The following is a 25986-nucleotide window of genomic DNA, read 5'->3' as shown; positions in this document are numbered from 1 at the left end:
AATCAAGATCTGGAGAAGCATGCATGCAAAGCAGTGCGACTAAAGTGAGACAGTAGCCATTGAGAATTTCATATTAAGCTAAGTCTTGCTGGCCTTTGTCCTGTTTGATGATACTGGACTTGCTTATTCAGGTCTAGTGTTATAGTAAACACATAACCTTCAGATGTTATGTGGTCCTATCTCACCCCCATTCTTTACTCACGGGTTCGGAGCCGAGAATCTGCTCGGACTCTGCCAACTATTTCTCTAGCACGAAGTCTCTAATTGGCTGGGCTAACCCGGTATCCCAAGATGCACCTTGCCCCAGCCCCAGATCTCGTTTGCCGCTCATAGAGTTGGGACATGGTCTCACTTGGCTGTGGCTAAGTACCCTTTCCAAATACTTTTCTAAGTATTCTAGTAGTCAGTTGTATTGCAAAAGCTGTTTTAATAGCTACTCTTCTTTTGTGACTAGTTCTTGTGAGTTTTTTTGTGAGGACTTTGTGTGTTTGTGGTATCCCTCTGTTTCACGAGCTAGGCCCGTTTAAGTTAGAGGACCTAGTCCTCTCCAGTGTTGCCCCCTTGTATTTTTTGTACTGGTCTTTGAGTTGTGGGTAGCTGTTTTCCCTCCAAGAAACGTTTAACCTAGAGTTTACTTGGCGTTAGTGTGTTTTGTTTTTTCCTGCCTTCCTCGTGTGTTGTCTCTGTCAGCTGAGTGTTGTGCGGTTGTTATCATGTCTAAAGAGCAGAAAGAACATAAACCCTCCGGGTTTAAGAAGTGTACCAAATGTGGCTACAAAATGTCCATTGCAGATGGGCATTCCATCTGTGTTTATTGTCTGGGTGCTATTCACCTACAAGAGTCCTGCAGTTTTTGCCACGTGTTTAGCCCTAGGGTTCTGCAGGAAAGAAAAAATAAACTGATTTTGAAGGGTCTGATTAAGCCTTCCTTTGAGGAGGCCTTAGATTCTTCTTCGTCTTCTAGTGCTAAATCTAAGCCTGCTAAGGCCAAGGAAAGATCTCCGGCTCCGTCTGCCTCTTCGGAGCCTCCGGAAAAGGTTTCAAAAGTGGATACTTCCTCCTCAGCTCCACTGTCCTTGGGGCCGCAGGAGAAAGTTTCAGTTATGGATACTACCTCCTCGGCTCCATTGCCCTCGGGGCCGCAGGCGGTATCTGTTGTACTGGAGTCGACCTCGGCTCCGATATGATTGGAGCCTATACGGAGCCGGTCACCCAGTGTCAGGCATGAGTCTCCAGGTAGGAGATCCCGATCTCCTTCTATTTCTTCCAAATCCTCTAGGCTGTCTGATTTGGATGTGGATAGGGTGGTCCAGAGGCTCCTGCAGTCACCGGTAGTAGCAAAACCTTTTTCGGCTCCGACCCAGTCGGCTCTGGAGCCAGTCCCTGTCCTGGTACTGATGATTCCTCTTCTGAGCACCCATGTGTCAACGGAGCCGGAGTGCCCCGCGCCGAGTGATGTCCTTGTGTCTGCTCCGATACCCCAGGTGAGTCTATTGGAGCTGGTGTTGGCTCCAACCATGTCGGTTCCATCCTCTGGTTTCAGTATTCTGGTTTCCTCAGTCGGACCCGAGGGGGATACCTCGGGACTCCTATCGGTTCCGAGTCTCCCTCTCGGTGCATCGACTCGGGGAATCTCTACTCCGGTCGTGGTCTCGGAGATGGGTCGGTCTTTGGATTCGGGGGGACCTGCCTTCGAGGCCATGAGGAGCGCACTGGCTAGATCATCAGTCACATCACCTGGATTGGTCACTCCATCCCCATACACCCCGGCTAGAGCCTCTGACGCCCCCCTATCCGTGGATGGTGGAGCCCGAAGGTCTGGGGATACCCCCTTGAGCGGTCCCCTACTTTCTGAGGGCCCCTCAGAGTCTGTGCCTGAGGAGCCCACCAGAAAGACGTTGTGCAAGAGGAAGCACATAGACTCCCAGGACGAGTCCCTCACCACTGATACCGACGTCGAGGAGTCACAGAGGTCCCCCAAGTCGTCGTCCGATGTCTCTTTCTCCGATATCCTGAAGATTTTGAGGTAGAGAGGCGACTGGCCTTCCAAGACCCCCTCTGAGGAGGAGTTGGTATTCCTCAAGGCCTTCGGAGCTCAACCCTCCACCTCCTGGTTGTCTCCACCCTTTGGCGAACTTCTGGATTTGATTTGTCGAAGGGTGTAGGAGAACCCTGATTCCGTGGAACCGGTGCCCAGACGTCCAAATAAGTTCCTTTCTGCTCCCCCGGGGAAAGAGTTCCTGACCAAAGGGGTTTTAGTAGATGCCTTGGTGGTGGCGGCAGCCACTCAGCAGGAAGTTGCAGAGGCTTCTTCTTCCGTCCATCCTCCTAACAAGGAGTCCAGGAGTATGGACCAGTACGGGAAGCGTACCCTGTCTTCGGCGACCTTTACCTTGCGGTCGCTGAATTACCTTTGCCATTTCACTCTGCTCCAAAGAGATCTCCTTAAGGAGCTAGGAGATACCCGGATGGGTAACATGTCTGAGGCAGTAACGCAAACTGTTAACGCCCAGTTGTCTACCCTTGGTTCCATTGTCAACTCATCCATGAGGCTCATATCTTATGCAGACGAAGGGGCGAGTAGGGCAGCTAGCTCCGGTGTGGCTCTCAGAAGGCAAGCCTGGATGCGCCAGTGTCATTTCACGGAGGCCCTTAAGTCTTCCTTCACTGACTCCCCCTTTGATGGGTCCTCTCTTTTTGGGTCCAAAGTGAAAGACACCCTCACCAGATGTGAACAGGAGGGAAAGACGCAATCTGCCGTAGGGGCCCATTTTTCTCTCTCTTCTAGGCCTTACCCCAAGGCTCAGAGAGGAGGGAAAATGTGGTTCAAGAAGTCTGAGGCCTTTCCCTACAGCTCAAGGTGAGTCCCCCTCCAGAGGCAGAGGAGGGGGAAATCATTCTGGAAGACGCCGTCGTAGAGGCAGAGGAGGCCCCCCGCAACTCGGGAGACCGCGATTCCTTTCGCGGATCTTCCTTCCAGCGCTCCTGAGGCGTTGCCCGACTGTGCTGTTCCGGAGCCAGTCGGGGGCCAAATTTCGTTGCATCCGGAAGCCTGGGAAAGCATCACCCAAGATCGTTGGCTGCTTCGAATAGTTACCGGAGGTTATGCTATTCCCTTTGTATCAACACCCCCCTCCAGTCAGAAGAATCCCGGACGTCCCACCCAGTCAACGGGATCAAGCAGCACTAGAAGTTACAAAGCTGCTAGAAAAAGGAGTCATCCAACCAGTCCCCTCAGACCATATCGGATCAGGAACTTACTCGAGACTCTTTTTGGTGCCGAAAAGAACAGGGGACCTGAGACCCATTCTGGATCTCAGTCGACTGAATCACTATGTTCTGAAGTCCAAGTTCCGAATGGTCACACTTCAGTCCATTTTTCCATTGGTGGAAAAAGGAGTATGGATGTGCTCCATCGATCTCAAGGATGCCTACTACCACATCAAGATGGACAAGGCAGCTTCCGGCTGGGAGCCAGTCACTTCCAGTTTCGTGCCCTGCCCTTTGGTCTCACCACAGCCCCCAGGGTGTTCACCAAGTGTGTGGCAGTGGTGACAGCTCACCTGAGACGTCAGTGATTCCAGGTGTTTCTGTATCTGGACGACTAGCATCTCACCGCCCCCACCAGGCATCTGCTTGTTCAGGCGAGGGAGACTACCGTAGCACTGTGTCAACAATTAGGAATTACTTTAAACTGGGAAAAGTCTGCCTTGCTGCCCTCACAGCATGTTGTCTTTATAGGCACAGAGCTAGACTGTATTCAGATGCGAGCCTTTCTGCCACAAGAGAGAACAAGAGTGCTGCAGTCTCAGATCAACGCACTGTTGCACCTCAAAAGAGTTCAAGCCAGGTTAGTTCTCCAGCTGTTGGGCTCCATGGCCGCCACCATCATGCTGGTGCCTCTGGCCAGGTTACAAATGCGGATTCTGCAATGGCTCCTTTCCGCCCAGTGGTCATTTCAGAAACTTCCTGTTTCCCACCTGATACTTCTCACGGAACGGTGCAAACAGGACCTCCGCTGGTGGCTACGTTCCGCCAATCTGGAAAAAGGGAGGAGCTTGATTCCTATGTCTCCAGTGGCCACGTTGACCACGGACGCCTCCCAGATGGGGTGGGGGGGCATTATCTTGGCAGGACGGTCCAAGGCACATGGCAAGATCACGAGGTACATCTGCACATCAGTGCTCTGGAGATGAGAGCGGTGTTTCTAGCGTTGCGAGCACTCCAAGACTCTCTACCTCTGGCAACGATTGCGATTTACTCGGACAACATGTCCGTAGTGTGGTACCTGAACAAGCAAGGGGGAACCAAGTCTTATCCCCTCTGCAGAGAGGCCATGCGAGTGTGGCATTGGGCAGTATCTTCCTAACGGTTCTTAGTGGCAACGCACATTCTGGGAAAGTCCAATGTGATAGCGGACAGGCTGAGCAGAGCTATTCTGATGCCTTACGAGTGGTCCCTGAACAACCGAGTGGCGGTTCAAATTTTCAACAGGTGGGGTCAGCCTTGCTGCGATCTCTTTGCCAGTCCCCTCAGTGACAAATGCAGCGAGTACTTCACACTGATCCCCCCACAGGGGGAGTCACCCAGGGATGCTCTAGCCCACGATTGGCCTCCCGGTCTGGTCTACGCTTTCCCTTCATTTCCTCTGTTACCAAGAGTGATTCAGAAAGCCATATCCTTGGGAAGCTGGATGATCCTTATTGCTCCACACTGGCCTCGACAAGTATGGTTCCCTTTTCTTCAGAAGTATGCAGTAGACGGTCCTTGCACTCTGGACCCAGTGCCAGACCTCCTGACTCTCATGTCAGGCCAGCTCCATCCATCACTGCGAACCCTCAGGCTGGCAGCCTGGCTACTCCACTTCCATCACTAGTTAGACAGCATTCCTTTTCACCGGAGGTGGTACACATCTTGTCTTCATCTCATAAGTCTTCTACCAGGAAAATTTACTCCAGCAAATGGAAGAGATTCTCCATTTGGGCTCAGGCCCAAGGTTTGGACCCCTTCACAGCCCCAATTCCATCGGTTTTAGATTTTTTAGCCATGCTTTTCCGTCAGGGCTCTGCGCCCGCTACCATTAAAGTGCAATTGGCTGCAATCTCCAATTTCCATACATCTTACGAACCCTCTCTTATGGGCCATAAACTCTGCAAGGCCTTCTTGAAAGGTGCTTGGCTACTTCGCCCTCCTGTGTCAGTGCCTGTCTTGCCATGGGACCTAAACCTTGTGCTACAAGCCATCACTTCACCACCCTTTTGAACCAGCTGCCACCTGTGAACTAAAATTTTTATCTTGGAAAACGGCGTTTCTGATAGCCAGAAGAGTATCAGAACTTCAAGCTCTGTCCATTAAACCTCCGTATTTGACCTTTCATAAGGACAGAGTTTCACTGAGACTTTTAACCCATCATTCCTTCCAAAGGTGTCATCCACTGTTAATCTCCATCAATCTATCGAGTTACCTGTGTTCTTTCCAAATTTTTCCAGTAAAACAGAGTTCAGGTTCCATCAGTTGGATGTGCACAGGCAATTGAGGCTCTATTTACAAAGGACTAAACAGGTTAGGAAGTCTGATCAGCTGTTTGTGTCCTTTTCAGAGAACAGAGCAGGTTGTCCCGTTTCCAAGTGCACAATTTCTAAATGGATTAAAGATTGTATTTCCTTCATCTACTCTGCAGCAGGCAGAAGTTTGCCCTGGTAGAGTGAGTTCTGACGGGAAAAGGTAATGTCCACATCGATAACTTTCCATGCCAGGCTTTCACTGGATGAATTTGTGCTGCGGCCACCTGGGCCTCTCCTCACACCTTTATCACTCATTACAAGCTGGACGTGGCTTCTAGGGGCCGGGCTTCCTTTGGTTCCACGGTTTCTCAGGAGTATCTTTCTATGAGCCTCCCAGGATAGAGGTGCTGGGGACGCTGTCCCGTGAGTAAAGAATGGAGGCGAGATAGGACCACATAACATCAGTTAGTTATGTACTCACCATAATGATCGATGTATGTGGTCCATCTTGCCTACATTCTTACGTACCCTCCCACCTGCCCCCTTCCTAGAGGATTTGGAGGAACATTCGTTCTGTGAACCCTTCAAGGTCAGTTGCCTTTTCTTTCTTGGCTGGAATTCCTTCCAGTGTTGGTTATGTATGGGTTATGATTGGTATGGTTGCAAACAAGATCTGGGGCTAGGGCGAGGTGCGTCTTGTGATACTGGGTTAGCCTAGCCAATTAGAGACTTTGTGCTAGAGAAATAGTTGGCAGAGTCGAAGCCGATTCTCGGCTCCAAACCCGTGAGTAAAGAATGTAGGCGAGATGGGCCACGTACATTGATCGTTATGGTGAGTACATAACTAACTGTTATTCTCAAGTGGTTGGATCCAGAAGTGATAGTGGAGTTGTTTGCTTTTTATCAGCCAAAGCAGACATGGGTGTCCTTGCTTCAGAAGTTTTTTTCGACTACCTACAATTTGACTCCCTCTCACATTTGTTGATTCACCCTCCTCAAGGTGAACCCATCTGGGTCTTCACTCTGTCAACCTAATGGCTTGACTGCTTCAGTTTTGTTAGTTGCTAAGTCTGAAGAATTCTCAGCTAGTGTTGTTTCTATCATTTCCACTTTTCGGTGGCTTACATTCCTTTTCCTTATCAATATCTGTAGTCCTTTAGTACCTTTCAGAGCATTTTATTTATACAGGCTTTATCTTTTTCTCTAATAAAGTCCATTTAGCTGCTGTTTTTAACTTCTTTTCCGTACCCTAAGCCCTTAGCAACACTAAGTTTGTAAGATCTTTGAGTCACCTTGTTTGTTTGGCCTGCAGTCTGAGATCCACATTCCCTTTGGATATTTACTTTGAGCTAGAGAAGCTTGATTTCCCTCCCATTGAGCCTACTTCAGCAGAATTAAAAGATTTTCTCTGTAAAGACATTTTCAGAGGCATATACCTCTGCTCAGTATGTTTTTAACTTACAAATAGTATCCATGACCCAGTCTTCCCTGGCATTTCATAAAGACAGAGCGACTGAATTGCTTTGGGCTGCTGCTAGTGAAAAGCCCAAACTTGAGCTGCTACTGCTAGGTGTAGCCCTTTCTAATTCAGAGACAGGCCGACTACATTGATCTACATGGTCTGTAATGGGCTTTCTCCTTGGCTGAGTTGTATGCTAATGAGGCTTTCTGGTAGTGGCTTATGCTTATTAACTTTTTACTTTCCCCCTAGAAATGCCTGCGATAAGGCATTCCAAAAGTTTCCATTAACCCATTATTTTCAGTGAGTAAGATCTTATTGGAAGCAAGTGCCAGGTAGTTTACCAGACATGTAGTAGTCGGGGGGGAGGGTGCATGTGTGGGCTTGTGCAAGTGTATGCAGAGAGAGAGAGAGAAGTGGTCACCGGTGAGTGCATATGTGTGACTGTGTCTCTTCTTGGGTGTTTGCAGTTGGGGTGTTAGGAGATAAGTAGGGTAGGGGTGTGTGTGTGTATTTGTGGGTGAATGGGTGTGTGTGTCTTTTGAGTGCTATTGTGTGAGGGGGACTGTGTGTGTGTGTGTGTGTGTGTGTGTGTGTGTGTGTGTGTGTGTGTGTGTGTGTGTGTGTGTGTGTTGGGGGGGGGGGCTTTCATTCTGAACTCCCCTATACTAATCAGCAAATCTGCAATATTGGAGAGAGGGACAGTGTACCCCAGGGAAATGTAATTATTACTCTAAAGACACTTGAAGTTAATAGAACAGCAGAGCCTTTGTCGTCTTTTCTGTCAGACTCAAAGTATGGGTTATCGCATCTGACTTCAGCACCTTTTTTCAAGTTCTTGGATCTGGGGCTGAGGCTTTTCTCCCCATGTACAACTCTCTCCTGTCCCTACAGTACCTCAGATCTTGTTTGCCACTAGTTTGGTTCAGACATAATGTGAGGGTTCTGCACTCGTTTGAGAGACAAGTGGCTTTGTACAACCTTTTGGAGGAATTTTTAAGTATATATCTATTTAATATTATCTCCCTCTGTTTGTTTCTTTATACTAGGGTAGTGTTTTTTTGGGAGTTCCTTCCTGATGTTTCTCCCGCTACTGTATCTATAACTAGAGTTGTATCTTAAAAAAAATAAATAAAATCTGTATCTCTATCTATAGATATAACTTTAAAAAAAAAAAACAGTAGGAGTTTCTTATCTTTATAGCTGTTTCTCTTTAGATAGTTAGTATACGTTAAGTGTTTGTGATATTTTGAAACATTTTCTTCAGTTTTGAATTTAACCACAAGTGACAAGGCTTCTGGTTTCAAAAAGTGCAACTCATGCAGGCACAAGACCCCCCCCCCCCAAAACACGCATGCATTGTGCATCTGTTGTTTAATGGTACATCACCTTGACATGGTGTGCGAGCCCTGTGATGCTTTCAGGGCCAGGGCTCTTATCGATCTTGGGAACAAATTAATAATCTTCCTGACCCAGCGTGAGAATCGACTGCTTTTGGTTCAGCTTCCCCTTTAACCAACAAAGTGGGGACAAATAAAAAAGCTCAAAAGAGAAGGATAAAGAGAGAGAGAAGCAAGAAAACAAAAAAGGAACAAAATCTGATAGTAGGGAAAAGGCTCAGAAGAAATGCTTAGACCCATTGGGTCCTTCTGAACTGGCATGATCCAATCATCCTTGCTTTCATGCAGATTTTCTCTGGAGCTGACAAGTGCTTGGCTCCGTTCTCCAATCTTCCAAAAAAGTTTGACTCGCTAGTCTTCCAGGCCACCCTCCGTGGCCTCCTCCTTCAGGTCTTTTATAGAAAAAAATAACACCTTTATTGACTTGTGACGTAAGCGAATTTACATTTTATACAAAACTAATCAAACTGTAGTAAATAAACATTAACAAACGTTATACTTCACATATGTTGCTATATATCATATAACCTATGCAACATTACATAATCAATTCCTGCCCCCCCTCCTTTTTTTAAACAAGAAACAACATCTTTGTTTAACCATCACTTATTACATAAACAGTCATACATTTGTTTAAATGAAAACAAACCACACCAACTTAATCCTAGTTGCAAGCATTTTACATCACAAACCATACTGACACACACTCCCAGTTGTAAACATTATGCATTACTTAAAATCTACCCAATCATTTTCAGTCCAACATTATGTAGCTCATTTAAGTCCTGCCTTTTCTTAAACCTTATTCCTCCCCTGTTTGCCCCTCCCCTTTTTTAAGGATCTCTATTCCAGTTGTTTTATCCTGTTACTATAGTCACTACTTCTAACATAGTTGGTTTTAGATTTTGATTTCTATTTTCTAGTAATTGCTTTATTGGCAGCCACCATAATTAGACACAGCAAGGCCTTACTATGTCTAGGCAGTTTCGATTCTGTATCATAGCTCAGAAAAATAGTCTCCCTCGTCACACCAGTCCTCCCACCCAACATCTCTGACAGTGCACCCCCCAGCAAATTCCTAAAGTAAACCAACCCATTGCACTCCCAGAAAATATGTTCCCAATTATCTCTTTCTTCTCTGTCACACATCCAACATTTGCTGTCTGAGGAAAACAACTCTGGAGTCTACTTGTGGTATAAATGTATCTATGTAAACATTTCCAAGCAAACATCCTAAATCTTCTAGATTTTGTTGCATATTTGGGAGATGTATGTATATCGTCGCATTGTTTTTTTTTTTTTTTTTTTTTTTTTTTTTATGAATTGCTTATCCAGTCTCTCTTTCCAATCCTTTCTAACTTCCTCTGATTCTTATAGTTATATGGTCTACTAATTATTCCTTTTTTAATGGCAGCTTTTGTTCTAGATTCTACTAAAAACTCTACCAATGCTGGTTTTTCGTTTAGGACCCCTCCCCATTTCTTTCTCTTTGCCTATACTCTGATATCAATCCTTGATAGGGAAGGCAATCTCTAGCCTGCAGTCCAAATAAATTATTGGCATCTTCACATTCTGTTACCTCCCCCTCTCTAGTTATTTGCTCCTAATATCTTGGTTCCTTTGCTAATTTTATCCAATAAATTCCAGCCCCCTCTTGCCTATTGTCTGTATTCCTAATACAGTCATCCCTATCAGCAGAATTTCCTTTTTCCATTCCCATATTGGCTTAGTTCTTAGAATACTTTCAGCTGCTTTATGGATATGATATTCTGTATGATTGTGGTTATTCTCCTTAAAGGCCTGCATCCAAAATCTCAGTCTCTCCTTGTTTCTTGAGCTTACCCATGTTTCAACATCATCTCTTTCCACTTTGAATTATAGTTTTCTGCTTGTGCTATGTGTAGGAGCCTTAACTCTGTAGCTCTGAAATACCCCTTTAAATCAGGTAATCCCAATCTGCCCTGTTCTACTGGAAGAACCAACTTGTCCCACTTGACTGTTGCCATTTTCCCCCAGATAAAGTCCTTCAGCTTTTTATTAATTGCTATCCACAACTTCTTCTCTGGTTGATAAAAAATATATATGCCTGCCCTGTGTAAAACTAAAGGGACTAAAAACATTTTGACTACTTGTATCTTAATATCCATATTCATATAACAAAGCTGCCATTTTCTCAGATTTTGTCTTGTCATTTGTTTAGTCTCTTCCCACGTATCCTTAGCTGCCACACCAAAATCATTTTTTAATCCATACTCCTAAATATCATGTCCCCATAAATATGGGTATTGCTGAACCAGTTAGTGTGTGGGTATATAATTTACCGCTATTTTTTGTTTTAGCTTCATTAATTTTGTATTCCAAAAAGATTTGAAACTGTCTCAAAATGTTCCACAACACTGTAATGTCTCTTTTTGATTTTATCAGATATAAAATATTATGTGCAGATAGAGCCAGCTTTTCTTGACTACCATACCAATTATATCCTTGAATTTCTCAGTCCCTTATGTTCTTTGCCGGTGGTTCTAAATGTAATGCAAATAACAAAGGGGCAAAATGACACCCCTGCCTGGTTCCTGTGCTCAAGCAGAAATTATCAGAGAGAACCCCACCCATTTTAATTTTTGCCTCAGATTCCTCTTGTATCCTCCTAATCAGTATTATAATTTTTTTCAGGAAATGCAAGTGCTTCCATTGCCCTGCTCATAAAGTCCCTGCTTTCTTTGTCAGATGCTTTCTCTGTATCAAGACCCACCAACAACAATGGTATTTTCTCACATTCTGCTTCCCTCTGGATCATCAGTGATTTGTTAATGTTATCAAATGTTTGCCTTCCCTCTGAAAAACCACATTGATCCATATTTATCAATTTTGGCATTACTTTTGTCATTCTTTTAGTCGTTATAGACATGAACAATTTGTAATCATGGTTTAGAGTTGAAATGGATGTGTATGAAACTGGGTCTGATGGATCTTTACCCTCTTTAGGTATTACAGCTATTAGTGCTTTCTTCCAGGATGTTGGTACTTCTACTTCTCTTGGAATACTGTTAAACAAAACCTTCCATATCTTTATCAGTTTTTCCCTTCTAGCTTCCAAACTTCCACAGGAATACCATCTATTCCTGGAGACTTTTCTGTAGCTTGGTTATACATCACACTTTTTATCTCACTTCCTCCTCTCCTAACCATTAGTATTTGAGCTTCATCTACCTATAACATTAGCATATTTAATTCTTCCATAAACATTTCCATTGGTACCTTTGCTTGATTTCCATATTTCTCTGCTTTATAAAGACTTTCATAGAATTTTCAAAATATTTCTAATACCTCTACAGGATCTTTTGTCAAGTTCCTTGTTATAGGCTCCCTAAGCTTGGCAGAAGCCCTTTCTACTTTCTGTTGCCTGAGTAGTTGTCCCAAAAGTTGTGCTCTACTGTTATAAAAAAAAAAAACAGTTGCTTAACAACAATCTTTCTAAATGTGTGCATATTATCAAGGTAATCCCTTATTTTCTGCTTAGCATTCTGCAGTTGATCCTCTTCTTGTTCTGTGAGATACCTCCTATTCTGCAATACTTTAACATTTGTCAGTCCCTCTAAATAATTATTGTTACTTCATTACCATGGCTCCCTTTATTTTATTTCCACCCTATTTTTAAACTCCATCTTGTTTTCATCCTACTCCCTAGCTATATTTTCAGAAGAAATTTATGTCCTCTCTAATAACTCCCGAATAATCTCCACTACCCATTCCCTAAATTCTCTCTTATAGGTTATAGGTTATATAGGTTATAGGTTCGTACTAGGCTGACTGCTCTTGCAAGCCATTTTAAGCCTAGCCAATTATCCCTTGTGCTACTCAAACCATGCACCTTGTGTTTGTAAGGCAAATACCTTAACCATTAGGCCACCCTCCCAACTCTCTCTTACAACAGATAGGTGGGAAAGCACCAGTGTCTCATTTTTATTTCCTTACCCTGTTTTTTTTATTTTAGTTGTTATTGGTGCATGATCTAAAATAGTTATTGGGTGCGTATCAAGACATTCAATTAAATGCACACGTTTGTGTGAAATGTAAATTCTGTCTAGCGGGAAGTAATAATGTAAATTCATTCCAAACTCCTATTGCTGAATTCACATCTCCCATGCCAAACATTTTCATAAATTTCTTCAAAAGTCTACCCTTCTTTGTTATATTTTCCCTTCTGGGCCCCCAGACATATCTTCACTGTTGCAAAAAACATTAAAGTCCCACCTATAAGTAATTTTCCTTACTGAAAAGTGATTATTTCTCCCAGAAATTTCTTAAGCTCCATTGTAGCAGTTTTAGGTGGAATATAAATACATGCCAGTGTAATCCTCCTCTCTTACCAGTAGCCCCTTAGCACTACAAATCTACCATTATTATCTTTTGTATCCTCTTGCAGTTTATATAAGTACTCCTCTTTTCCTTTGTTCCAGGTATTCCTCTGATTGACCATCCTGAAAACCTTTATTTATCAAATTCCCATGTTCAGTTCTTTCCAGGTGTGTCTTCTGTAAAACAGCTATTTGCATTCTACATTTTTAATATTGTTCAGTACTCTTTTTATGTTTATCTGTGAGACCTTTCACATTTAAAGATATTACAGAAAGCATTATTGCATTCAAAATGTATTATTCCCACCTTTTTAGATATGACTCCTTTTTGTTAAATGTCTAGTTACGGCTTTTGTGTTACATGCATACACTGTTTAACAGGTTGTACTTTTATATAGTTGTTTTTTGTCCTGTCCATTTGAGCCTATGTCACATCTTAAACTTTTTTTTTGTTTTATTGAAAGCCCTAAAACAAAAAAACAAACTCACCCCGGATAACCCCCTAAAACCTATTAACTTAGTACTAACACACAAAACTAAGTACATCTTCAAATACTGATGTTTTTCCCTCCTAAAAGGAACAAAAGTCCCAAATTGACAGCCACACTCATAGACTTGCATTAACCTAAAAGAAAGCTTAAACATGCTAAGGTGCATGCAGCCTGTGCTTCTACTAAGTGCTAATTGATTTTGTCTTTTCTGTATAGCTCTCCCAGCTGGGAAGACCCCTGAATGCTTTCAGGGAGCGTTATCTCCTTGCCAATTTCTCTTCTCAGTTTTTCTTTCTTTAGCCAGTCACTCTCCACCAGACTGTAGCCAGTTTCTGCTTATCTGGTTGTCTCCTTGGAGACATGAGAACCGGGCAGCCAGCTTCTCTTCATCAGATTGTTTCCTTGGAAACATGAAGACCAGCTGCAGAATTTCTGCTGAGCACCCATGTATTTGCTATAAAAAAGCCTCCTAATACTCAGTATTCTTTTTCATTTACTTGCTTATTCTAAAAACTGATTACTAAAGCAATCCAAGGTCCTTAATCCGGTCATACTCTTAAAACTTGTTAATAAATCAAAGGTCCTTATCCAGTCATGTCCTCATGCAAGAATGAGAAAAAGCATATTCATTTTTCTTTTGTCATGCTCTTTTAACCAAACCTTTTATTTCATTGCATTGCATACATTTCTTAAAACTGAATAAGTTGAAAGAGAGAAGGGAGAAAGAAAAGAAAACAAAAACAACAGCACCTGTTTACAATCCCCAATTACCCTTAAAAATAACTGAGAAAATTGTACTTTTATAGCATGCAAAGAAAACCATATACCACAAAAATAGAGCTAGTAAGAAAAATGTTTCTTTTACTTCCAGTTAACTTTCTCCCTCCTTTTCCTCTCCCCAAAGCATTTTTTAAACATTAATGACATGAAATAGGGCATATGCTTTAGAGTCGCCCACAAGTCCAACAGATTCTGGAAAAGTCCAGTATTTCGAGATTTTCTTGTTCTGTCATATTTCACACATATAATTATTGCATTGTAATCCCACATTGTTACTGGTTTTATTACTGTTCAACTCCATTGCCCAGATTATGTCTCTGCTTCATTTCCAGTGCACTGTTGATTCTTCTAGTCATCTCTCATGCTCTCTTCCTTCACTCCAACATTTTTTGTTGAAACATAGGAATGAGTTTCACAGGTACAATCTCTCTGTGGTCTTTATTACTAGAAGAACAAGAAGCAGAATATCTTTCTGTTTCACAACTTAATTTTTGTTGGACATCATACTTTAAAAAAATATTTTTCCTTCCAGGGGAGAATACCTTGAAGACTGCTGGGGGTACAGCAGTTTGAATCTCATACCTGTATCTCGACATTCCATGAATAGTGGAATAAATTTGCTTCTCTTCTGCGTGGTGTACAATATGAGTAATCATTCTCCACAAAACACTGCTCTTTGTCCTTCTGCCACAGTTTTGTCAAAATCCTCTCCTTCTGCGGGTAGGATTGCATCTTTACTATTAAAGGTCTAGGTTGCTTTCTCATAGCCAGGTGTGGAGCATACACACAATGTGCCCTTTCAAGTAACAGCTCCTGCTGTGGAATAACAGTCCAGTTGCTTATTTGTGCTTTCAGACCATTAATAGTCTGTTCCTTCCAGCTTCTCTGGTATAGCTGAAATTCTCAGGTTTTCCCTACGTGCTCTGTTGTCTAATTCTATTATTAAAATAAATCAATAATAGTTGGAGCGACGCTAGGTTGAGCAAAGCTGTGTTCATCCAAAGTATGCAAAACACCACTTGCCAAATAAAAGTCAAAAGAAGTTGTAAAAATCTCCAGAGGTTGTTTTAATGCATAAAAATATCACATACAGGTTAGCACTTTCACCACTAGGCTTCTTCAGACCTACAACATTAATAAAACCACCCAAGTTTAAATTGCTTCCTTGGTGGCAATCTCCCTTAAAGTGCTAGTGTTCATAAATGCTAATCATCATATACATTCCCCAGAAAATCTTTCAAAAACCATATAATAATCACAAATATCAATAAAACATACAAAAATCTGTATGAAAAGCATCTATAAAAACATAAAATTCTTAATAAGACTATACTATACATATCATAGACGTACATTACATCCTTCTCAAGATCGTGTGAATTAATGTATACAAGAATTAGGAAGTGTCATCATTCCTCAGTCTAACTGCCCTGCGTCAGGCTTTCAACTTCCTTGATTTCAGGAACAGTTTAATCGAAACCTTTCCATTAAGTCCCGGGGGTTGATCGGACCTCAGCCTTATAATCCAGATGGTCTCCCTTTCCTCTGTGTATGTTCTAATATCCCCACCTCTAAAATTGGGGCTAAACCCCTCTATTATTTTAAACATAAAGGCATGATAGTCATCATTATCTGTGACGTGCTTGGATAGTGCATTGACCTTAAATTTGATCTTAATCTGGTATAAATGTTCTCGGATCCTGTCCCTAAGCCTCCTATTCGTCTTCCCAACATAAAATATCTGACATGCTTCACATGAGGCAAGGTAAATGGCACTAGATGCCATTCTAATTTGTTCTGGGTTCTGTAGCTCCTCCTCCTGGTCATTAGCCTCAGTAAGTCTTGAGGGGATCTTGTCTGTTTAGTTTCCGTTCTGGTTCTGAATCGTCTACCGAGGTCTCCATCTGGAGAAGGGCATAAGAAACTGACTTGCAAGAGGGGGACATGTGGACAACACAAAGGTACAGACTTTTGAGGAATGGGAGGGGCCCCCCCCCAATATCTCCCTTAGAAGACCTTTCCTTTGGAGACATTTTTGAGTTGATGAAAACAGTGAGGGTATTAGACCAATGAAGCCCCCTCCCAAGGCTTTCAGGGCTGGCTCCTCTACTTCCTGGGTGGTCCCACCTGCTGATGAGCTTATTGACCTGGTCTCTCAGTAGGATTGATAGAAATCTTGTGCGGTGGAGCCAATTCCAAGAAAACCTGGCAAAATACTGGTATCGCCTAGGAATAGGCCATATTTTAGCAAGGGTTCTGTCATAGATGCTGTAGTTATTGCAGCAGCCATGAAAAATGAGTTCTCTGAAAAGACCACCTCCATTTGTCCCCGTAACAGGGTGTCTAGGCCACTGGACATATTCAAAAAGTGGACTTGTGTTTCAGAGATATTTGCTGTTTGCCTGCTGAATTACCTAGCCAATATGACTCATTTTCCAGAGAGACTTGACCAAGGAGCTTTCTAAACCTCTCTTGGATAATTTGCCTGCTGATATATAGAAGACTGCAGTTGCCGCTGTCTACCCTTCAACTGTCTAACATGTCCATATAACTGCTGTCTAACACAGCTGATGGTATGTTGAGAGCTGCAGGCACTGGCATTGCTATTTGCCTGCACACCTGGGTTTGTTTTCACAATTTTCTAGAGAGCTTCAAGACACCCTTAATCAATGCTCCCTTTGATGGTGCTACAGTTTTTTTTGACCCAATATCATGGATATATATTCCTCAGAAGTGATCAGGAGGGCAAAACTCTGTTTGCCATGGGCGTCTTGTTTTCCACCCCCAAGGACTTTTTTCTGGAACCAAAAAGGGGGGAAAGAAGTCATGGTTCTGTAAATCGCAGCATTTACCCAAGACTCTTCTGGTGACAGATCCCACTCCAAGGCAGATGGGGAAACGCTTCAAATGGATGTTGCCCAAGGACAGAAATGGACAACATAATCAGGGTTTTGAGGTCCTTTTATTGTGAAACCCTTACAGCGCTCTCAAAATCTTGCCCAACTCTAGCACTGTGGAGGTGGTTAGGGGGCCACTTATCTCTACAGCCACATGCCTTGCTATCCATCACTCAAGATTCTTGGGTACAGAAGACCATCATCAAATGCTACATTATTCTGTTTGCTTTCCTCTCTGAGGACAGGAGAAATATTCCTGATCCACAGAGTCAGAGGAAATAGGCAGTGTCACTTGTTCATCTGTGTTACAAATAATAAGGTGGCTTGGGGTTTTGTTCAGATGCTTTAATATATACAAACACATCAGGATGGGTATCAGCATCTTTAAGTACGAACAAACTAGTTAGCAAGCAGACCTTGCATACATACATGTTCACATCTCAACAGCTAACTACAAAATGGCAGTCAGGCTCGCACGTGCTCAGTATCTTGTACTCTAGTGCAAGCCTTTGGATAGCTTCTTAAAGGTATATACATACATATTGATCTACAGGCAGCATCAGAAGTTTCAAAGCTGCTAGTAAAGTGAGTAGGTCCCACCAGCCCAGTGAGGGTCCAGAATCTATTCAAGATTTCTTTTTAGTTCTGAAAAAGACCAGGAACCTCAGGCCCATTCTGGATCTCTGTCACCTTAATCTGAATGGTCACAGTCCAGTCCATTGTGCCCTTCCTGCAGAAGGATGACTATATGTGCTTGATAAACCTTCAGGATTCCTACTGTCTATATCAAGTTAACAAGGTAGCCCAGGAGGTTTCTCTTCTGCAGCTGGGGGCCAGTGACTTCTCGTTCAGATCAGTACCCTTTAGTCTCACCACATCTTCCAGGGTGTTCACCAAGTGCATGGCAGTGGTGACGGAGTATCTAATGCTGCAAGGGTTCCGGGTACTCCCCTATCTAGACCACTGTCCACCACACCTACATAGGGTATCTGCTTATCCAGTGCAAGAATTACTTGCTCCAATTCTTTCATCATTTGAGGATTACTGTAAACCTAAGGAAAAAACAACTAATACTGACTCGAACAATAAAATTCATAGGGTGCCATTTGGATACATCATCTCAAATTGCAAAACTTATCGACACAAGGGTACTCTTACAGCATTACCACATTTCTGAGGTCCTCAGTTTCTCAAACCTCCTAGCAAAACTTATACTTTGTCTACAGGGATCAATGACAGCATCCATTATGCTGGTTCCTCAGGCATAATTTTATATGAAGGTACTGCAGTAGACCCTCTCTGTTCATTGGTTGTTGATAATATCAACCCATGCAAATCCAAGTTTGTTTCATGCCAGTATGCATTCATTGGTGGTTGGCCTCTCCTCTAGTGAACTGTGCTTGACTTTTCATTCTTTTCTGTCCTGAAAGCCACTGTGACCACGATCACCTGTCTTCTGGAGTGGGAGCGGGTAATTTTGCTGAGGCCAGAATTCACATCAATGTCTTAGAGATGAGGGCAGTCTTCCTAGCATTGCAGGACTTCCTCATCAAGGATGTGATATGCTTCTCCAGATGGACAACATGGTTTTAGTCTGGTGTATCAGCAAGAAAGGGGAAACCTCTTCATACCCACCATGTTGGAAAGCCATGAGGGTGTGGCAGTAGGCAATGTCTTCCTAATGCTTTCAAGTGGCATTGCACATTCTAGGGAGCTCCAGTGCCTTGGTGGACAAGCTGAGAAGGTCCATTCTTTTGTCTCACAAGTGGTTCCTTGACCAGTCGGAGGCAATCATGATTTCCAGCCACTTTTGCCAGCAGTGCTCTGACCTATTTGGACCCCGTCTGAACACCAGTTGTAGCAGCTACTTTGCCTTGATCCCCCAAGAGGGTCAGTCACTGAGGGATTTGCTGGTTCACAGTTAGTCTCCTATACATATTTTCACCCTTTCCCCTGATAATGAAGTTCTTCAGAAAACTATTCAGTGCAAGACAGCAATGATTCTTATGCCCCCCCCTTCTGGCCTCATCAGGTTTGTTTACCCTTCTTTTGTCCTCCTGTGAAACACCATCCTTGGATGTTAGACCCTCATTTAGATCTCCTATCTCACCCATCTGGTCAGCCTCACCAGGACATAAAAGCCCAGAAGTTTACTGCTTGGTTCCTCCAAATGCATTAATGACTAGGGATACCAGACTTTCTTCTTCAGTGACACCTCTTATTCCCTTCACAAATAATGAACACTAGAAATGTTTACAAAAGAAAATGGAAAAGGTTTGCTATCTGGCATTTTAAAGGTTTTATATACTTTCTGAGCACCTTTACCATATATTCTGGGTTTTTTGTTGGGATTATTTCAGGAAGGTGCTAGTTTTCTACCATTAAGGTACAGTTAATAGCACTGTCCTATTTTCATGTAGGAGAAAACCAAAACTCTAGTGCTTCCTCAAATTTTTAAAGCTTTTTTGTTGGGGGAAATTTCTTCTCAGACCCCCTATAAGGGATCCAGTTCCTCCTTGGGATACAACATTATTGCTTCAGGTTTTGTCTCAAACCTCATTTTGAACCAGCAATTTTTAACCAGTCCCTTGATTTGCCAGTGTTCTTCCCAAACTTGCCTAATAAAGGAGAATATAGTTTACATTTGACAAATGTTCAATGGCAATTGAAATTCTGCCTGTATCGGACCAAAGGGTTTAGGTAGGAAAACGGAAACCTTTTCTTCTTAAGTGCCAAATTCAGATATGGTATTTCAAAAGTCATATTGCCCAGGTAGCTTTCTGATTGCATTATTTTTGCATATAAGGAAGAAGGGTATGTCTCTGCCTCACAAGTCAAGAGCTCATTCAGTCAGAGCAACTGCAGCTTCTGCAGCCTACTTTGCCAAAGTAAGTAAGAGTACGTATAGATGAGATTTGCATTGTAGCTGCTTGGTCTACTGTTCACACCTTTATTTCTCATTACAAGCTGGATATGCAGTCTAGATCCCTTGCATCCTCTGGCTCCAGCATTCTTCAGATTATCCTTTCATGAGATCACCCTGGAGTGTTAATAGCTATGAGATGGCTGGAACAAACAACATCCAATATGAAAGTTATTTACTAACTATAACTCTAGATCTGTGTTGTCTTCTGTCTGTCTCATCCTTCCCTTCCACTGTCTCCCTTACCTAAGTTGTCATTTTGTGGCTCTTAACTGACCAGGTCCTTGCCCGATATTCAGTTCTCATCTGTTTCCTTTTTGTCATAACTTATTCTGCTTCTATTTAGTCACCTGTAAAAGAGTGTATAAGGTACAAGCTGTCAAACTCGATCTGAGGTATTGTAGAGACAGGAGGGAGTTCTGGGTAGGGGTTGGAACCGGAGTGCTGGATCCAAGAGCCTGAAAAAGGTGCTGATGTCAGATCCAATAACCCATCTATTGAGGCAGACAGAAGAGGACAATCTGGATCAGATATTATGGTTAAGTACATAACAGTACATAACTTTCATTTTTGCAGCACAAAAAAGGTATGCAGGCAGGGGGCAGGGATGGATACTAGATGACATAGATTTGAAATATTACACAAAGTCACTTAAGTTTATTAGCAGCAGTTTTGCAGCATGAAAGACATATGGGTGGGGGGGGGGGCACTAGACACTAAGGATTTGAAATGTTATCCTAGGTCACTAAAAAGTTAACATGACAGCATTTTTTTCAGCACGAAAGTCTTCAGATGTATGGGGGTTAACATTTAGACATTAGAGATGATCATTAAATGTTACCCCATCTCAATTAGGAACGGGGGAAAAGCTTTGAACCCTCTACCCTTGTCATAGAAAACAACTCATCAGCTAGGCAGAGCTGTAGTTCTCTGTGCTAACAAAAGATGCCATGGGTAGTCTTTAAATATTACTGTAAGTCACTTAAAAAAATAAAAGAACAATAGGGGAAGTTCTGTGCATTGAACACCCTAACTTTGTTCAGGAAAGGGCCTGTTTGACAGCAACTTAGTCCTCTGTACTACAAAGCAGCTCATGCACTAGGATATATTTTCTGAACAGTAAGAATTATGAAATTCTAGTATCTAATGTTAATGACTTGTAATGGTCCATCAGTTATGAGAAACTGGGAATATGTTTGGTAAAATCAAGGACATTTGAGAGGGATGGGAATATGCCCATTTGAGTGTCAAGACTTCTGTACAAAGGTAAGAGGAGCTCCTGATGATTCCAGGCAGACTTTTTACATATTATCCTAAGGCACTTAAAAAGTTAATAGAGCAACAGGTGTAGCGTCAGAATGTACTTTCTGAACAATAAAAACAATGAAACTTTGTCTGGCATTATTGACTGACTGTAATCATCCAATTTTTTTGCAAAAGGGAGGAATAAAATAAGAGGATACATCAAGAATGTTCCTTAAGCTAAGGGACATTTAAAAGGTATGGATATGTGTGTGTGTGTTTGTATAGAATGAGTGACAGGGTGTGCCTGTACTGAGGAGATGCATGGGTCACCAGAGGGTATTACCGCAGGAAAGGGCAAAGTACCAGTAGCAGTAACACCTACCTGATTATGAGACATTTAGATTAGCCGATAATGAGGTATTTCCTCATGGCAGCTAATGTTTCTCTGAATCACATTTTCCATGATCATAAAAAAAGTCTCTTGCCAGGCTTCAAAAACACCTATACTCTAAAGTAATTGTACATGTATGTTGCTAATACCTAAATTTACCTTTAATATATGTAATGCCTTTACTTGCTTGTTAACCCTGCAGTGTGAGATTGAGCAGCCTACCGCAGACCCCCAACCTTTTTTTTCTTTTACATTAAAATAAGCTTCTTGCCTACATCTCCTAATTGCTATTTTTCCCTCTGACCACTAGGTGGCAGCATTCTAGCAAGTTAAAACGTCTGCGTTTAACTAGTTATCCAAAGGACCTACTCTTATTCTCTACTGACTAACTATAATTTCTTTTCCCCTTGCTAAACTTTTGGGAAATCTCACTCTCACCTAGATTAAAAATTAACATTTATTAGAGAACACACTCCCCACCCCCCATTTCACTCTCAATTCTTCTTTAGTAAAGCCATACCTTAAAGACTGCTGATACTTTTTTCTGCTGTGCTTACCTTTTGCTATTACCCGCTCCGTTCGCCCTATGGGCTCACTCTGCTCCCCCTACCCTACCCCCAAATTCATCCACCCCCAATGCACCTTGCCTTATACTTCTGTAACCACACTTCTATCCCTCTTCAGCCAATAGCTCACCCTGTCTCGTTACTTACTTATCACTTCACTCCCAATTTACTCAGATTCCCAACTTCATAAACACTCTTGTTAAATTGACCCACCCATCTCTATCCTTCTGGAAACACTTCTCTCATTGTTTCATTGATCCCATTCCTCTTACTATGTCTATCCCTGGTGTACAAATATACCTTAACTTTCTCTTCTTGTCTATACTTCTTACTGCTCTACTTTTATCCCACTGCCTCTCAAGCTATGAATTCCTAAACCTTTGTAAATTTCAACACCCCTCAAAAGAAACAACCCCTTTCTCTCATTTAGCTTTACAAACCCACAGTAGCATAACATCCTCATCATCCTACCTTCTGCCACAGTTCCATAGACTAACCCATATTAAGTATTTCCTAACCAAAAGTATTGACCCTATTTTATGTAAACTCGTGAAACTTTCACAGAATGCCCAACAGCACCTACTTCTACATGGAGACATTCACCCAAACCCAGGTCCCAGCATTACCGTTACCAATTCCCAATCTTCCCATCCCTTCATCTCTCAAACCCCCACTATTACCTCAAACTCTCTTCTCATAGCCCACCTTAATATACGTAGCATAAACAACAAAATCACTCGGGTACATGCCCTACAAGACTTACATTCCTTTGACATAATATGTCTAACAGAAACCTGGCTCAAACCAGTTACTAAGGACAATGATATCATCCCACCAGGTTATAACATCCTGAGACTAGACCGTCTTAATAAAAAGGGTGGTGGGGTGGCAATATTGTTTAAATCAGAATTGCAGGTCACCTCACTAGACATTCAACCACCCTCTCCCAGCAATGCCGAGATCTTAATGACCAAGCTCCACATTAATGCTAATAAATTTATTTACATCATTTGCTCTTACATCCCCCCAGGTAACAATATTAATACCCTAGAAAACACCCTTAGTTGGCTCTCCACATCCTTCCCACAAGAAACCATACACCTTGGTGATTTTAATATTGACTGGAAATGCTGTACTTCTGACAACCCAACTACTCACATAAACCTTTATGGCTTTTATCAAACCATCACCTACCCTACCAGAACCCATAAACCTAGTAACAAACAAACCACCTTAGACTGGATACTAGTTAACTGTAATCCCCAATTATATAAAACAGGCTTACTTCCTGATGATATTAGTAACCATTCTCTTAAACTAGACAAAAGACCTCCATTCTCAATCAAATTAACTTCAGAACTACCCGGAACAAGAAAAATCTAAACCCAGTTAATTTTCGAGAAGAGCTTAAAGCCTGCAATTGGTCACCCCTTAAATACCTGCCTCTTGATGAAGCAGTCTCTTACTTTAACAACAAATTCTGGAGCACCATGTCCCCTCTCGCAATGACAGAATTAGGAACAAACCCGCTCCTTGGCTCTCAACAAATGTAAAATAAAAATAAAATAAAATAAATAAATTTAGCTGCAGCTTTTAACAACCACAGAGAGATTCTTTATGAATCCCAAGGTGAATTCTGCTGTAATCCAGTCTCTCTTTCAAGCTAAAATAGATGAGAAGACACTTCATTATTTCATTTGCCAGTTTAGCCAAGGAAAGTGTCTTCATTAAATTCATACTGACATACGTGTACAGGTAGTTCAAAGCCTGGAAGAAAAGATAATCAGATCTGCTTTTTTGCCAAGGGAAGTAAAGGTAAAAGGTTACTATATGGTGCCTCTGAGTACCTCTTGAATTGCATGGTCTTCCATTGTGTTAACAGAGTTTTGCCATATTTATCTTCAAGCATATTAAGACTGTCTGTTTCTATGGCCTTCTTCCATAATGCTTCTTTGGACAGTATTTGCATAGCTGCTAACTTGTCATTCTTTAACACCTTTGCAAAGTACAAGATTTACAGAAGATGTACAAGGGTAAAGGCTTCCTATGGGGCCACATATATCAGGGAATGGTCCCTTAGGTCAGCCACCTGAAATGGGTTAAGCTGGGGACTCTGTCCTATCTGATCCTACATTCTCTGGCACTGTTATGCAAGATACTCTATTCTGATGAGTGGCCATAATTTTTGTGAATAGATCTCTTGCTGTTGGAACTTATAACCAGTTTGCCTTTTCTTCTGATCTTTTGCTTGACCAGATCTGAAGTATTCGGCTAGTGCACTGCATTACAAGAGTTTTCAGCTGTATTTTGCAAATGGGGGAAGTTTTGTGTGCTGATCTACTGAACTGTATATTGTATCTTTGTAGTTTTCTTCACTGAATGGCGATTGTTTTTGCTAGATGTACAGTCAAGTTAGTTCTTCAAAATTTGTATAATACTGTTTTTGCTACAAGCATCTACTGTATGGAATGTTATTTTTTTTAATTGCTTTAGATATCTATAATGCATCTTTCTGGTTGGGATCTTCAGTACCTAGGTTTGCTCTGAAAATTATCTTGTTCCCGGTAGGTACAGTCAGTTAAAACAACAAATCAACAAGACTGATTTATTAATTCATGCAAACAGAGCTGTACTTTTTGTTGCATACCTATATCTTTTGTTTCTGCATAAAGTGGATTATTTCACTATGTTTTCCTCTCTTTTTTGGCAGGGTATATGCATGCAGTATTTTTGGAGGTGCTGTGAACACAGCTAGCTAAAGATTGCTAGGCATTAAAAATTGCTGTACTCTTACTAAGCAACAGTAATTGGCCAGTGGACCTTCTTCCATGATCGATAATTTCATGAAACAGTTCCGTTTTATAGATTCTGTAGGTGACCGTGTCTACTGATACTAATCCCTGTATCTGTAAATTGTTGCAAAAGTGGAGAAACAGCACTAGAAGCCGATACCTGTTTGCCTTTGGTTCACCTTGCCACCACCATGGAATGGCCTGGCAGTAAATCGGACTCTCTCAGTGATGATGACAAGCTTGCTACTACAGTACTGTCAATGGATCTGCTTTTTGCAACATCCACACAGCAAGACTCGATCTTCTTGGATTCTGATGAGAAGGAGCACAACTGTGTGGAACAAAGTGAGATTCTTCAGGATGCCAGTGAAACTCTGAACATGGATGAAACAGATGAAAATGTAATGCCTCCGTCTGCTGCACAAGTTTTTGTTCCTAGTATTCAAGTTGTCACAGGCTGTTCCTCCAAAGGGAATGATCAGTGGACTTCATTGAATGGTTCCAGTCAAAGCAGAGATGAATTTCAGGAGAAGAATGATGTGACATTGTTTTGTGCTGAGAACCCTGATCTTGAAAAGCTCCCTTTCTTACCAGGAGGTGAGCAGCATCACTTGGCCCATAGCGGAACCCTTCTCCATCAGCCAGCAGATTTAGAGTGGCCAGATATTGAGGAACCTGAAATGAAGACTGGCTGCACATGTTGTGATTGCTGGAGCCATGCAAACCTCAAGGCAATGGCATCGTTGGTAGGCGCACTGATCATCTTTCCATGTTTTCTTTACGGAGCCTATGTATTTTTGCCTTTTGATGTACCCTTAATGCCAACAATGGAGGCGCGTTTGATCTACACCCTTCGATGTGGGGTTTTTGCCACTTTTCCAATCATCCTGGGTAAGTAGCAAACATTCTGAGACGGTCTTTTTTGTTACCATTTGTTTTGGTTCTTGTTCTTTATGTTCCCTGCACCATCAGGGTTTTATATATATTGACTGATCTTTCTTTACACTTTAGTTTCACTCTACTCTTCTACAGATTGAAAGCCTGACATCTGGCCTTCAGTATTTGGTCTGTCTGATGCCAGTAGCTGTTTTTGTTTCTGCTGTACAGATGGCACACCTTGGCAGTAATCTGGACCTCAAAGAATAAGCAGGGATTTAGAACATAAATGTGAAGTCGTAGT

At 42.2% G+C, this 25986-nt stretch overlaps 1 protein-coding gene across 2 annotated transcripts in view; it reads left to right on the top strand.

The window, feature by feature from the left end:
- TMEM79 (transmembrane protein 79) overlaps positions 1-25986 on the top strand; it is a 345348-nt gene that overhangs the window by 230706 nt on the left and 88656 nt on the right. For both annotated transcript variants that reach the window (XM_044079813.1, XM_044079812.1), the window contains exon 2: positions 24725-25697. In XM_044079813.1, coding sequence (XP_043935748.1) covers positions 24998-25697 — 700 coding nt within the window. In that variant the 5' untranslated portion in view covers positions 24725-24997. The remainder of the gene's footprint in view (positions 1-24724; positions 25698-25986) is intronic.

This window comes from Protopterus annectens, chromosome 8.part0 (genome assembly GCF_019279795.1).
Source record: "Protopterus annectens isolate FY-2018-M chromosome 8.part0, PAN1.0, whole genome shotgun sequence".
Lineage (NCBI taxonomy): Eukaryota > Metazoa > Chordata > Ceratodontiformes > Protopteridae > Protopterus > Protopterus annectens.
Note: the sequence above shows the minus strand (reverse complement) of the source record. Positions and strands in the feature narration are given on the sequence as shown.